The 14,524-nt window shown below is 36.8% G+C and overlaps 1 protein-coding gene across 1 annotated transcript in view; it reads left to right on the top strand.

Annotated features, from left to right (window-relative positions):
* Positions 1-14,524, top strand: part of LOC100934862 (WD repeat-containing protein 64-like) — a 190,491-nt gene that overhangs the window by 90,284 nt on the left and 85,683 nt on the right. Inside the window, exons 10-11 of the mRNA XM_012545213.3 lie at positions 10,559-10,676; positions 14,356-14,425. Of these exons, the coding sequence (XP_012400667.2) occupies positions 10,559-10,676; positions 14,356-14,425 (188 nt within the window). The remainder of the gene's footprint in view (positions 1-10,558; positions 10,677-14,355; positions 14,426-14,524) is intronic.

Here is a 14,524-nt window from a genome sequence, read left to right as displayed (position 1 = left end):
ATGCAATGGTTTTCATTCACAAAGCTAAGTTCATCATGATTAGCACCCTTCTACCAAGTCAGATATTTCGTTAAGAAATCATATCTCATTTCTTTCTAAAATATTAAATACTTTCTGTGCCTTTGTTTTCTCCGGTGAGTAGAAGAAAATATCTCTGGGAGCCCTGGTTCTTTCCTTTAGAAAAGATGGGACGCTGTCAGTCATAAAATGAATAGAGTTAAAGAGGTGGAGAGAAAAACAGGAAGATCAAAACGAAAATCACAAGAACCGATCAAATGGTTAAGCTGCAACAAATGACCCGAACCAGCTGGAAACCATATGGAAACTATGGTAGTTGAGCTTTTAGTGAGAATGTACAGTTTATCATAAAATATGGTTATTGTTTCAAGAAGTTGGAGAAGAAACAGTTTTTACCTATCAAACACAATTCCAGTGGATTCTCTGGGACTTATATTACAACAAAATTTGTTACAAGGTAAACCAACTCAGAATAAAATCCTTTATGAGGAAAAGTAGAAGATATCTGGATAGATGTAGCAAAATAATTCATATTTACAGAGTATTTTTTATCAAAAATAATAATCTTGCTCAACTAGACCTCATGCCAAGCTCTCTAAAGGATTTGTTTTACTACTCAAAAATTTCCATCTTCCTATAATTCAAGTAAATATTGAAATCTTCTGAGTCATTTTTGACTTTAGCTATTACTTCTTCTTACTCCAGGAAGTTGCTGAGACTTCAAAAGTTATTGAGTTAGGTGAGGTAGTTTCTGGGCTCTTTAAGCCTCTTCAGTGTGGCAACTGTGATGCATGGTTATTCTTGAAGAATTAGTGACATAGTCAATATATTTACTTTGGTCTCTTTCCCATTCTCTGGGGCTGATGGTTTGACTACTAAAAGTCATATTAGAGTTGCTGCAATTGCTTCTTTTCATTGTTGTCCTGTCTTCTAATTTGATATTTATTTTGACTTTTGCTCCAATCAGTTAAGAAATAATCATTAGGTAGGCATTTCCTGACTGTTAAAATGTAATCAACTTCCTGTTTGTGATTGCTATGGCTGATTTCATTCTTCTAAACAGTCTACTAGCCCTTCTTCCCTTTTATATCTTGCTCCTAAACCAAAAGTTCTTAACCATTTTTTTTTTTATCACTGACCTCTTTGGCAGTGTGCTGATGCCTATGGAGCTCTTATTAGAATAATTTTAAATTATTCTTAAATTATTTTTAAATGTTTCACATAAATATGGGGGCTAGCAAAAGAAATCAATTATAATGAAAGACAATTATCAAAAAAAAAATTAAAAACAAGTTCAAATACCTCAGGCTAAGAACATCTATGACCTAAATATTCTCCCAACTAGTTTTCAGTGTCATCCTTCATGTGTTTCTTTACTGAAGTCACTGAATATTCTTAATATAAAACCACTATGTCTTAATCGACTGTAATATGTGGTAACCATCAACATTTGGGAAAGAAATGGAAAACCACTCCAGTACCTTTGCCAAGAAAAACTCAAAGGATTCGCAAAGAGATGGATGTGACTAAAAAAGATTAAAACAACAATATGATCTTCATGGTGGTCTTTTGCAAAATGATGAGGGTTTGGAAGGCAAGATCACCAAATGTCCCATTAAATTTTATTTCTTGTTGAATAGGGAGTGTACTATGAAAGATCCCTTTATAGTTAAGTCTCTGACTTTGAATTATCTTTCCATTAGAACACAACTTCTTTATGAATTTTGGTTTCATTACAGTGAAAATATTAATATGGATATCATTAAGTCCCTCTAGGAATATAGATAACTGGACACAGATTTTTATGTTGACATAAATTAAAGATACAAAAGGTTAAATTGATATTTGTATAAGGTTTTAAAGCTATGTCATTTATTATAACTTTTTCTTCTATCTTTACTCGCCATTCTACTTTTATCATTGAAAAAGAAAGAAGAAAATTTAGGAAACTGAGTCATCTAGAGCAAAAGCAACAACAAGAACAATAAATCCATTACCTTGTGGCCAATTTTCTGATAAAGAGTCTCTCCATACTTGGTTGAATTGGCCCTTGAACAATAAATACATTATGGCCTTCCTCCAGTCATGATACTCAAGACTTTTACAACCTAGTGAAACTTCTAAAATCCCCTATGTGCCAAAGTGAAAGGTTTTTTTTTTTTATTAACAATAACAAAACAAAGTGAAATCAAACAGATCTGTTGGCATTTTTCAAAATGATTTATTTTCATTAACAACTGTGGATATGGATCACATACGAACTTTGCCTTCTCAGTATCCAATGTGCAATGAGAATAAGTAACAATGATAGTGGCTCTTCAGAAATTGAAAAAAGTGAGTAGACCTCATGAAAGACATAAAAAAGAAATCCATTTTGGAGGTGATGAAATTTTAAAGATACTCAGGGGTCAATTTTGAAGTTATCTCAGAAAAAGAAAGATCAAAAGAATGAAGAGATTATAGATAGTTAAAAAAAATGTTAACACCCACTGGCCCATTTTGTCATCTCTATAAAATATACATGAAGTTGATACAAAGATATTTGATGGGTATCTTTGACGAAAACTTGAAATGAGGAAATTTAAGCATTTGGAGGTATATAATACATATATGTATGTGTTTATACATATAAACATAATTATATATGTATATATGTTTATATACATATATTATCAGAACATCATTTTATAATCATACCACTGAATAAGAAGTATAGAGAATATAAGAACCTGCTTGTTGACTTAGAACAAAATCCAGCCTTAAAGACCCTTCTCATATAAGGTGTCTCTCAAGATGACACATCTCTCAAAAGGAGACATATGTCAAAAACTGGAAACCACCCAATAACAGATGTAACTATAGGAATAGCTTTGCTCTTTTATTGGTTGAGTAGTGACATCAAGGGAGCTGTAAAACAGACATGTTCACCTAAAATGTTTGCCAGTATTATGGGAAATGTCCCATACAGAGTACAAGCAAAAGAAAAGCCCTCTATTTTTGGCATGTTTTTTTAAATGTTCATGGGCAAAGTGACATTGCATTCATTACAATGAGCTCTGAGGGCCTCTTTAGTGAAATCCACAGGAATCTGATAGAGAGAGTTGAATGGAATGAAAGAAGAAAGGAAGGAAGGAAGAAAAGAAAGAAGGAAGGAAGGAAAGAAAAAAGGGAGGGAGGGAGGAAGGAAAAAGTGAAAGAAGGAAAGAAGAAAGGAAAGAGTGAAAGAAGGAAGGAAGGGATAGAGGGAGAGAGGGAGGGAAGGAAAAAAGGAAAGAAGAAAAAAAAAGATGGAAAGGGATGGATAGAAAGAAAGATGGGTAGATATAGAGATAGAAAGACAGAAAGAAAGAGATGAAAGGATTTTGCTGTAGTATACTAACATGATGATATGTACTTCTTTCCTCAGTGGTACCAACATCCCTAGAAGGTATAATTCCTTGAGTTAAAGAGGGTTGATGTCTGGAGGGTGACTGTAGGAAAGAAGTGCAATACCCAACTTCCCCCCACCAAGCTCTGAGTGTTGGTGACCAGCTTGTTCCACTCTGCACAAAGTGACTGCTCATGTGCCTTCTGGCCAAAGAACCTACATTACATAATCACCTGTGATTGTCAGTGATGGTGCTATGGACTAGTCTTGGAGTATCTTGGGAACTCTTTCTGTCTCTTCACTACCTTGACTAAATTTGTCCCAGAGGGCAGAATTTCCAGTTATGGTTTTATATGCATGAATTTTTGGATACCTACACACACATATCTGTATCTATATCTATATATGTATATGTCTTAGCCAGTCTTAACATTGGTCTTTTAGGTACAACAGAGAAGAGTATAGTTAAAAAGGTACAAAAATATCAAAAATTTAAACTAGGTCTTGCTTGAAGACGATTTTCCCCTTTATTGCAGTCAGCTGGGTGGTACTCTGATTTTAGAGTGATGAAAGCTTGGGGCCACATTTGACCTCAGAAGCTAGTTGTCTCTGTTATATGATACACTTCTGTTTGTCTCAGGTTCCTTAGTTGTAAAATGGGGATCGTAATTGTAAGGATGAAATAATATATTTAAAGTGCTCAGCATAGTGACCTACACATAGTAGGTGTTATATAAATGTTTATTTCTCCCCCCCCACCATTATTGAAAAAGAAGGGTTATTTATAAGAATTTAAGTGAGAATATTATGCAGTTGTCCATCTCGGGAGTACCATAATATCACTTATGTCATAGATATTTTCCTCAAAAGTTGTATATAAAATGAACTTGGATATTGGACTTGGTGTGAAGGTTCAAACCTCACCTATGGCACTAATTGTGTGAACATAGAAAAATTGTTTATTTCTCTGAGACTTAGTTTCTTCATCCATAAAATAAGGATGTCTATTTTGTCTAGTACACAGGTTTGTTGTGAGATTCAAATGTGAAAGCATATGCAAAGTATTTTTTTGTAAACATTTAAAGTGCTATATGATTTACTTTAGCCGTTAGGTGCTACAGGGGATATGGTGCTGGATCTGGAGTCAGGAATCCTGACTAGAGTTCAAATCTGCCCTCAGGTACTTAATATCTGTGTGCCCTTGGGCAAGTCACTTAACCCTGTTTGTCTTAGTTTCCTCATCTGTAAAATGAGCCATAGAGAGAAATGACAAAGCATTCTAGTATCCTTTCAAGAAAACCCAAACTTATGGAGAGTTAGAAGTGACTCAACAAAAATTATTAAGTCATTGACTTAAATTGTAACTTCAAAGAGCATTTCTGTTTGATGTTCAGTTGAAGTGGTTCTCCCTTTAGCTTTAAGTTTCTCATTACATCCCACTCTCTCCACTCTCACCTCCTACCCTCTGTCAAATAATTTATTATCTGAACAAACCTGTGAATGCCATAGGGAAGCTTTCTCTATTTGCAGGAGTCCCATAGATAAACCCTTCTGCAGAATGAAGAACCATTCTGCAGTGCAAATAAATGTAGAGAAGTCCCCATTGGACCTGAATACTTTTCAGTTCTCCTATTATTCAGGGATCAGGACAACAAGGCTGGAATCTTTTTGGCAGTTCTTACTTTCGTGAGTAGAGTACCTGGGGATTATATGGACAGTTTTACTAAGGCTCTATCCCAGACTGTAAGGAGTGTCCCACTAAGATGCAGGATAACCTAAGGACCATAATGTAGAACTGCCTCCTTCCATCTGTCTGCTTCCTCAAGGGATTCATGCTGATGCTAGTGAGCACCAGAGTCTGATGTATTCCTCAGCAAGCTGAAAGCTGAAATTCAAGGTGGACAATTTGCTGATGACACAAATGTACTCAAATTCATCAAAGGAAGGGTTCGGACAGGGATTTGACCCAGGGAATGTCAGAGCAAATGAAAAACTGGGGGAAGGGAGAGACTAGCAGAAACGTCTTTCTGCAGATGAGTTCTGAATTAGTTATAACCTTTCCAGAGAGCAGGAAAAAATTCTGGCTTTGTCACAGGTAACCCAGGGAACGTCTTCTATTCACTAGCTGCTGGTCATAAAAGTGAATAAGAGGTTTGGCTGAATTAAGAAAGGATTGGAGGATAATTTAGAAACGATTATAATAATGACATTGTATAAATCAGAGGCCTGTCCTTACCTCAGATCTTCCCTCTCCTCTGCGATACTCTCCCCTCCTCTCCTTTAAAATTAACTTCTTACAATGGAGCTTGGCCCGGGTTTCCAAGCAGCAGTAGGGAGCAGTTTAAGGCTTTCTCTAGAATTCAGTACATAGTTCTCTTGCAGGGTTAGCGTATGCTTCACAAACCATCAATGCCCCTTTATTTTTACTTCCCTGCTTCTCCATGAATGTATCCTGGACATTTGTTCTTCCCAGCCCCCACTACAGTCTTTCACAAAACCTCTTTACTGAATCTTGAATGCTTCCTGGGGAAGAGAGATGCAAATGATGAGCAGTATCCTTGAAGAAAGTAGAGTTGAGGGAGGGAGAAGGGAGCTGGAGAGCTTTTAGATGAGGGAAAATGAAAAGGAAACAAGATGAATGTGTCAGGAAAGCAGGAGAGAGAGGGGGCAACCCGAAGGTATGAGGCAACTCGACTAAGCCCTGCTTAATTGGGTCTATTGTTGGAGAACAAAAAGGTACCTTATTAAATGACAAAAAGCATTCTTTTAAAATGTCTCCTTAAAAAAAACTCCACTTTGGATTGGCCTTCTTAGGATATTGTTACTGAAAGTCCAAGTCAAATTTGCTAAATGAAACAGATGGAAAAATACATGTAAAAAGGAAAAACTCACTTAAAAGTGCCTACTCTGCAGTCAGCATGCATTTGTATATGTTTATATGGAATGGAATAGAAAAAATATTTACAAATATGATTTCATTTAATTCATTCAATTAATGAATTTGTTAATGATTTAATTTATGTTTGAGATCAATGAACATTATTGCCTTATTCTATCAGACAGTTAGAAAGAAGAGATTGTGCAAGTAGTTAGAGCTATCTGTTTACCTATTTAGTAAGCATTTACTACATGCCAGGAATTGTGTTTGGGATACAAGCATCAAAATAGTACCTGCCCACAAGGAACTTACATCTTACAGGGGAAAGACAACCAAAAAAGGGCAGCTAGAAAAGATGGAAGGAGGGATTGCTCATGGTTTGGAGGGGAAGTTGGCAGGGATTTGATTTTAGCCAATATAAGATGGAATCCTAGATTCCTTTGGGGAGGATGGACTGAGGGCAGGCAACATGAATTGTATTTGGTGATGTTGCTACTTTTCTTGTAATAGTCTGAAAAACCTCAAAATCTGAATTTTCCATTCATTTGTATAAAGTGTAGCAAAGTCCCATATATAGAGATGCCTGTCTCTTGACTGATAGGATGGGAGTATCATTGTTTGACTGAAAGAATAGACATCTCTAGCCTCTTCTCCCTCCACACTTCTCCAAGGGAGACTTTAATTCCTGCCAAAGGAAAAGTAAGAAGTTGAGGCCAGAGGTTTCTCTTCAAAGAATGAAGCTACAAAATTACATCTGTACCCTTAAATATTTGTGTAAGTGGATATGATCAGATTCAATCTTCTGATCACTGTTTCAATTACTGGGGGGAGGGAGAGTAAGACCCTAAGCTATATTTCCATGGCTTGACTTCCTATCTACCAAATTCCAGATCCACAATGAACTTAGCGATAACAATAACACTTAGCTAAGAAACCCATTTATCTAAATCAGTAGCAAAACAGAAATCAGAGAAAGTATATAGGAAATGTGTGTGTATATATATACACACATACCTACATACACACATCTATCTATGTATATATTTATCATCTATCTATCTATCTATCTATATCTATATTTTATCTATCTATCTATCTATGTATATTCACCCATTGGGAGCAAGGTAGTTTGGTTTTCCAAGAAGACTAAGGAGCTCTCCTCTCCCTGGAGTGGGACTGAGCCTATATGAGAAGTCTGGAAAGTTATGAGTTATCTCTGCTGCCTCTGCTCCATTCCTAAACCTAAAGGGTCTTAGGACCTTAGTAAACCTAAGGAAAAATGGATATAAGACAAGAAGAATTGGATGAGAAGCAAGAGATGCTCAGAAAAGAAAAATATGGAATGATGGGGAAAGCCAAAAGAGTGGGTTCTGAACCCCACTCCAGCTGTGTGACCTCAAGCAAGTCATTTGACTTCTTTGAATGTCAACTTTCTTATCTGTAAAAGGAAAATAATAATTCTTCCCCTTCCTATGTCATAGGGTTGCTGTAAGGATCAAATATAATAATAATAATTATACTAATAATAGCTAACATTTATATAGGCATTTGGGTTTGCAAAGCACTTTACATATATTATTTCCTTGCATCTTTAAAAAAAAGTCCCTGTGAGGTTGGTGCTGTTACTATCCCCATTTTGCCAATTGTTGGAATCCTTACAAAGTGTTAACTCATTAGAATTGATAGAGACAATAATTATCTAATTTAGCAGGGTTCAGTATGATTGATCTGATGCTACAAGGAGATGTTATGGGCCAGAACTTGAAACAAGGTACTAAGTAGAATTGACGGAAGCAATGCTTATGTGCTTGGGTTTGCACCTTTAAGAGGTTACACATTAGAGCTCACACATTGGAGTTCACAAGTATGGGAGATACACAACATTAACTTTGTAGCTTTGTGAATTCACACCTCCCATAATCCCATTCTTGGAGTAGGAGTCAACCTTTTACACTGAGCATAACTAGAGCTTCAGTAAGTCAGTCAATTCAGAAGAAGCCACAAGTCGGAGTTGAACTAGAGCCAGAAGTCACTTCGGAAGATTGACAGAGTGAGAGTTCAGTTTGGGAGATTGAGAAGCTAATCTGCAGTCAGCAGAACCAAGATTCAGAGAGAGGCTGAAGCTAGCAACAAGAGCTCTCGAAACCAAAGAAAGCTAACTGGGCTATTTTGGAAGAAACAATAAAGAACTACTTTAACACCTGGCTGCATCTGGGGTGATTATTACTCTGAATCAAGACTAAGGCTGCCTCCAGAAACCTCCCCAAGAAACCTGCTTCCAGAGAGAACTATCTTATATTATATAAAAGAAGAGAACACCCCAGCCAATAAGGAAACTGAGATAGAAGTAGACTAACTGACTTTCTGGGATTTTAGTGTCTGAGATAGAAGTAGACTAACTGACTTTCTGGGATTTTAGTGTCTGAGGCCAGGTTAGCACTCAAATCCTCCTGACTTCAAGTCCAACACTATGACTTGAAAAACATGAGAGGTAGCATTATTATATAGTTACACACACATACACACACACACACACACACACACACACACAGATCTATTTTTGTTGTTCTTCAGTTGTTTTCAATTGTGTCTGACTCTTTGTGAGCCCATTTGGGGCTCCTGGCAAAGACACTGGAGTGATTTGCCATTTCCTTCCCCAGTTAAATTTTTAGATTAGGAAATTGAGGTAAAGAGGGTAAGTGACTTGCCTAGGGTCACACAGCTAGTAAGTGTCCAAGGCCAGATTTGAATTTGGGAAGATTCTGACTCCAGGTCCAGAACTATCCACTATACCATCTAGCATATATATATATATATATATATATATATGTGTGTATGCATGTATATGCACATATGCATATACACATATATACATTTATATACACACATTTCATGCATACATATATATGCACAAATATAATATAATCATAAAATATATAATGATATATGTTTAAATATAGTATAATATAACATATAATATATGTAATATCTATTACAAAATGTTATTATCTAGACAGCTCATAAACTGGAAAAAACACTGTTCTTAGTGTCAGAAGATATCTGTTTGAATAATAACCCAGACACTTAAATTTTGTGATCTTAAGCAACTCACACTCTTTAATTCTCACTTTCCTCACTTTGTTTGTTTGTTTCCTTTTTTCTTTCTTTCCAGACCTGTCATTTCATTGGTATTCCTGATGAGGAAACTGTGTCTATCAATACAGATCAGCACCTTTTGTGCACCTTATATTCTGGGATATTGAAAGATTGGGACCCTGCCCAGGGTCATCTTATTATGTTTAAGACTGGGCATGACTTGGTTTTCTTGACTCCACGGGGACTGGTAAAGAAGCCAAAGCTCATGATGTGGGATGTGGATTTGGGAGTGATCTGCAAAAAAGTAATAGATATCCAAAAACATGAAAGGGGGTAAACTCAGATAAAAACAAAGAGCTGAAGAGAAGAGCCCTGGGCAAAACCCATAATTAGGGGATGAAATAAGCAAAGGAGACAAAGGTGGATCAATCATAGAAGACCAAGAAACTACTGTATTGAAGAAACAATGCAAAGAGTTTCATGAAATGAATGTAATATCATAGAGGTCAAATAGATAAGGACTAAAGGAAGATCACTGAATTTGATGAGTAATGACTGTCAAGAGCACAGTTAGCTCTTGAGCAGTAACCAAAGGATCCCATCACAAGATAGAAAAAAAGGGAATATATGACTAGGAAGTTAATATCGTAGCTATAGTCCATAAGCTGAAAGACCATGAGTATAAAATGAAATTTTGAGATGGGACAGGAAATTTAAAAAGAAACAAGGTAAAACAAAGATTTTTTTTTTAAGATGAGAAGAGTTATCTGAGCATCTGTGAAGGAAAGAACCCCTGAAGGATGAGGGATTGAAAATGTAAAAGAGGGATGTAAGTGGCAGCTAGGTGGTACAGTGGATAGAGCACTGGCCTGAAGTCAGGAGGACCTCAGACACTTAACACTTTCTAGCTGTGTGATCCCGGGCAAGTCACTTAACCCCAATTACCTCAGCAAAAAAGAAAGAAAGAAAGAGGGATGGGTAAGGATATAAATCAAGCATCAACTGTAGATAAAGGATTTCTTTAGTCCAGAGAAATTTAATAAGCACCTGCTTACTTTGTGCAAGGCACTGCGTGCTATATTGAAAACTCAAAGAGAAAATGGAAAAGAGTATATGATCTCAAGAAGCCTTTATTTTATTCTTCATAACCCTTTATTTGGCTATTATCTCCTACTTTGCATCTTTAAACTCTTTTTCAGAACCTGGAAGAAGCTGCCTCCAGTCGAAAACATGCCAACTGTTAGAATTGACCGTGCAGTATGTTCTCCCAACGTCAAATATGTTCGTTGGAAAGTTCATGAAGACTGGGTGACTCAGGTAAGAAGCAGATTAATACACAACAACTTACCAAGCTTCCCTCTCCGGGCAATTCTTAAATAAATGAATAAATAAAAACTACATTTTTAATAACATTGACTCCATATAAATTACCCCTGGTCAGTCTAGCAGTCAATGCACATTCATTGAATACCTACTGTGTGACAGACTATGCAGATGCTGGAAATACAAAAATGCCCTCAAAGAGTTTACATTATATTAGAAATAGTTATTTATTCGATCAGCATTGGTTGAACAGGCATTGATTGTTCAAAAGAGACCAAGACATATATGAAACTCACTCCAAGAGATGTCTTAGGTAGTAGAATATTCATAAGATGATGAGGGTAAGGGTCTGTCAGCCTTCCCTAGGCATGGCCACTAACATTTAATACCTTTGGCTGGCTCACTCATTTTATCAGCATATTTGAAGTTGTTAGGCTACAAGTGGTTCCTGTATCTGGAGAGGACATTTCTTTTTCTTTATTCCAGGGAATGAATTGGTTAAAATTATTTAGTGCTTGTGGAATGCATGATATAATCCATGACTTCTCATCTTTGGTGTGGTATGTATTAGTATAATTGAAGCTCTTGTGAAAGCAAGGTGTTGTCCTTCATGTTCCATGCTGATGTTAGCTCAAAAGAGATTTGCTGATCCAGCAAAGAAGAGCAAAAGGCTACTCTGAGTATGGACACTTCAGGGTAATAGGAATGGTGATATCTATTTAAGAAAGGTAAACTGACCCAGATCAGCTAGGTGGTATAGTGGATCAAGTGCTGGATCTGGAGTCAGGAACACTCATCTTCCTGAATTCAAATCTAGCCTCAAACACCTACTAGATTGTGACTCTGGGCAAATCACTTAATCTTGTTTGCCTCAGTTTCTTAATTTGTAAAATGATGTGGAGAAGGAATGGCAAGCCACTCCACTGTCTCTACTAAAACAATAAAACCCAAATGGGATCATAAGAGTTGGATACAACTGGCTCTTACATATCTCTGCCTAAATTTCTAAGTCTCCTTTGAACAAATCAACAGTTAAACTGGATTATAGGGAGTAGTAATAAAAATAGCCTTATTTATGACAAGGGAAAATGAATGGGAGCATGAGAAAATACTGTAGAGGGAGGAAATAAACATTAAAAGCATCAAGGCATACATGATAGGTGAAATAGGGAATAAAAAGAAAGAAAGCAAAACCAAGAAAAAACCAACAGTAATATAGAGGCAATTGAGATTGACAAAATAATAAGCATAAGAAAAGGAAATAAATAATAGGTTAGTCTACAGTGGAAAAGAAAATGAATTCAATTCAGCAAAATTCAATTAACATTCATTAAGCACCCAGGTGCTAGGAATTTTCTTTTAATGGAAAAAAAGTTAGTTTTCTTATCTCTAAGAGTTTACATTTTGCTAGGATCTTGCATATAGCACACAGATAAATAGAGGATAAGATGAAATGTGGTGAGGACAGGGAAAGATGGAGAAAAGTTCTCTAAGAAAATTTTAGAAGCTCTCAGAATTCCTGGAAGAAGTGATACATAAGCTAAGCCTTTAAAAAAGAATGTACTTTTTTGAAAGGTAAAAATGAAAAGGAATCTCATATTTCTTAATGGTATAAAATATATGAAGAACCCAACTGTTATCACAGTATCTTGTTCATCATAGGCATTTAATAAATGTTTATTCAATTTCATAGAAAAGCATAACTAGACCCAAGATGTTTTATAACTTCCAAAATAAGACTCCCTTGCAGGGCTTTTCAACTTTCACCCTCTTGGAACTGCCTTCTTTTTTAAATTAAACCTCCAATCAGTAAGCATTTGCTACTTTGTGCCCCAGAGTTCATGATATTCAAGGACTAGTACCTTTTGTGTGGGGACTTGCTGAGGGCTTTTCAGGGCTGCCTCTCCTTCTTTGGTATCCACCTGTCACTCACCTGTCACCAGTGGCTCCATGAAGCTGTAACATGCACAATGGACTTCCCAGTAAAGCATCTTAGCAGAAGGGCTAAATCAGCTTGAGGTAACTGATGGGCCATAAGCCGAGTAGGGGATTGGGCGGGGTTCTCTTTCAAGTCCTTGTAGTTCTTATGTGGGTCACATTCAGATTTTCCTAGATTTGCCCTCGTGAAATGGGCAGACTAGAGCAGTTTGTTCCCATGGCCACAAAGGTGGCTGAAGCAGGTGCTGTGAGTGCTTGGAGCTTTGTCAGACCCTGAAGACTCCAGGGTCATCCACTGTATCCTGGGCCGTTGCCAGTCCACCTGTCCTTTTTCTTCCCCCTGAACTTTGATGACTCTGCGAGAGAGAGTGAGCACACAAAATTGTTTGTATCTTCCCCCTTGTGCTGCAAGTTTGAGATCATGGGATGTTTTTTGTCTTTGAATTCCCATAACTTAGTATAGAGTTGGTGCTTAACAAATGCTTAACTTGATCCAACAGCCAGAGGATGGCTGCATTCAAATCTGCTGAGACAGAGTAAAGACCTTATCAGTCACTGAGCAAGCACTAGAGGGGAATGTTCTTAGAGAGCTTGTCCCTATGGCAGATACACTAAGGCATCTGGACCTCAGGCCCTAACCCCTGTTGTTCAGTAATTTCTGATTCTTTGTGATCCTATTAGGGTTTTCTTGGCAAAGATATTGCCATTTCCTTCTCCAGCTCATTTTACAGATAAGGAAATAAGGGCAAAAAAGGGTTGAGTGACTTGTCCAGGATCATACAACTAGTAGGTGTCTGAGGCCAGATTTGATTTCAGGAAGATGAGTCTTCTTGACTCTAGGCATAGCATTTTATCCATTACACTTCTTAGCTACCCAAAATTAACCTAATTTAAATGATTTTATCCTTTAAGATCATCTAGACATTTCCATCAAGGTGATAGAGTGCTAGGAGAGGTATTTGGAAGCTGGTGATAGCAGAAGTATAACAGCATTGCTCAGAATACGTGTTTGATAAATATTGTTTGATTGGCTACATGAATGAATGAATGAATGAATGTTCTACTTATGTGTAAGGCTGAGTATGGCCCTTCTAACCATGAACGTGGGTACCCTGCTTAAGAACCTTTGCACATTAGCATCATTCTCCTAAAAATGGGGTAGTCAGAACTGATATGGTTAGAACGCAGTTCAGTGGAACTACAATCTACCCCATTCTGGGCATTTGTACTTCAAGCTTTCCATACTATAATGGAAGGTCTTGATCACTGCACTCTATTTCCAAAAACAGATGATCCTGGGTTACATGTCACAGTAGTTTGTTACTCACTCTGTCTTCCAAATTGAAGGTAACTCATACAAATAAATAAAATGATTTTCTCTTTCAAGTCCTTGTAGTTATGTGGGTCACATTCAGATTTTCCCAGAAAATCCTAAAATAGAGGATAGAAACTGCAACATGTTCTGTTAGACATGATACACAAGAATTGTTTGCTCTGGTTTTAGCTTTATGAGAAAGCGTAGAAGGAAGATACTGCCATCAGCAACCACGCCAATACACCCACTCCTGTCCACCTACACACACATGTTTTTTTTAAATGTTCTTCATGCTTTTAACAAGTGATTTCCTCTCTTCAGAAACACATTTCCAGTGAATTTTAAAATACTGTTACACAGTCTTATTTAATCTTACCCTGATCTTGATGTTAATTGACATTTTCTCTCTCTTTTTTATAGTTGAACTACTATGATTCCATTCAAGTCATCATTTCTGCCTCTATCCATGAGCCCACTGCTTTAGTAATAGGTATTATTTATCCATTCATATCAATCTTTTCAATGTTCTTTTAGCTTCTTATTTCCAAGCCCTGGGTCTCCTGCCCTTCTAGTTCCTATACTATTATGA

This window comes from Sarcophilus harrisii, chromosome 3, assembly GCF_902635505.1.
Source record: "Sarcophilus harrisii chromosome 3, mSarHar1.11, whole genome shotgun sequence".
NCBI classification, from domain to species: domain Eukaryota; kingdom Metazoa; phylum Chordata; class Mammalia; order Dasyuromorphia; family Dasyuridae; genus Sarcophilus; species Sarcophilus harrisii.
The sequence above is the reverse complement of the archived record's forward strand: the minus strand, read 5'-3'. Positions and strand labels throughout refer to the sequence as shown.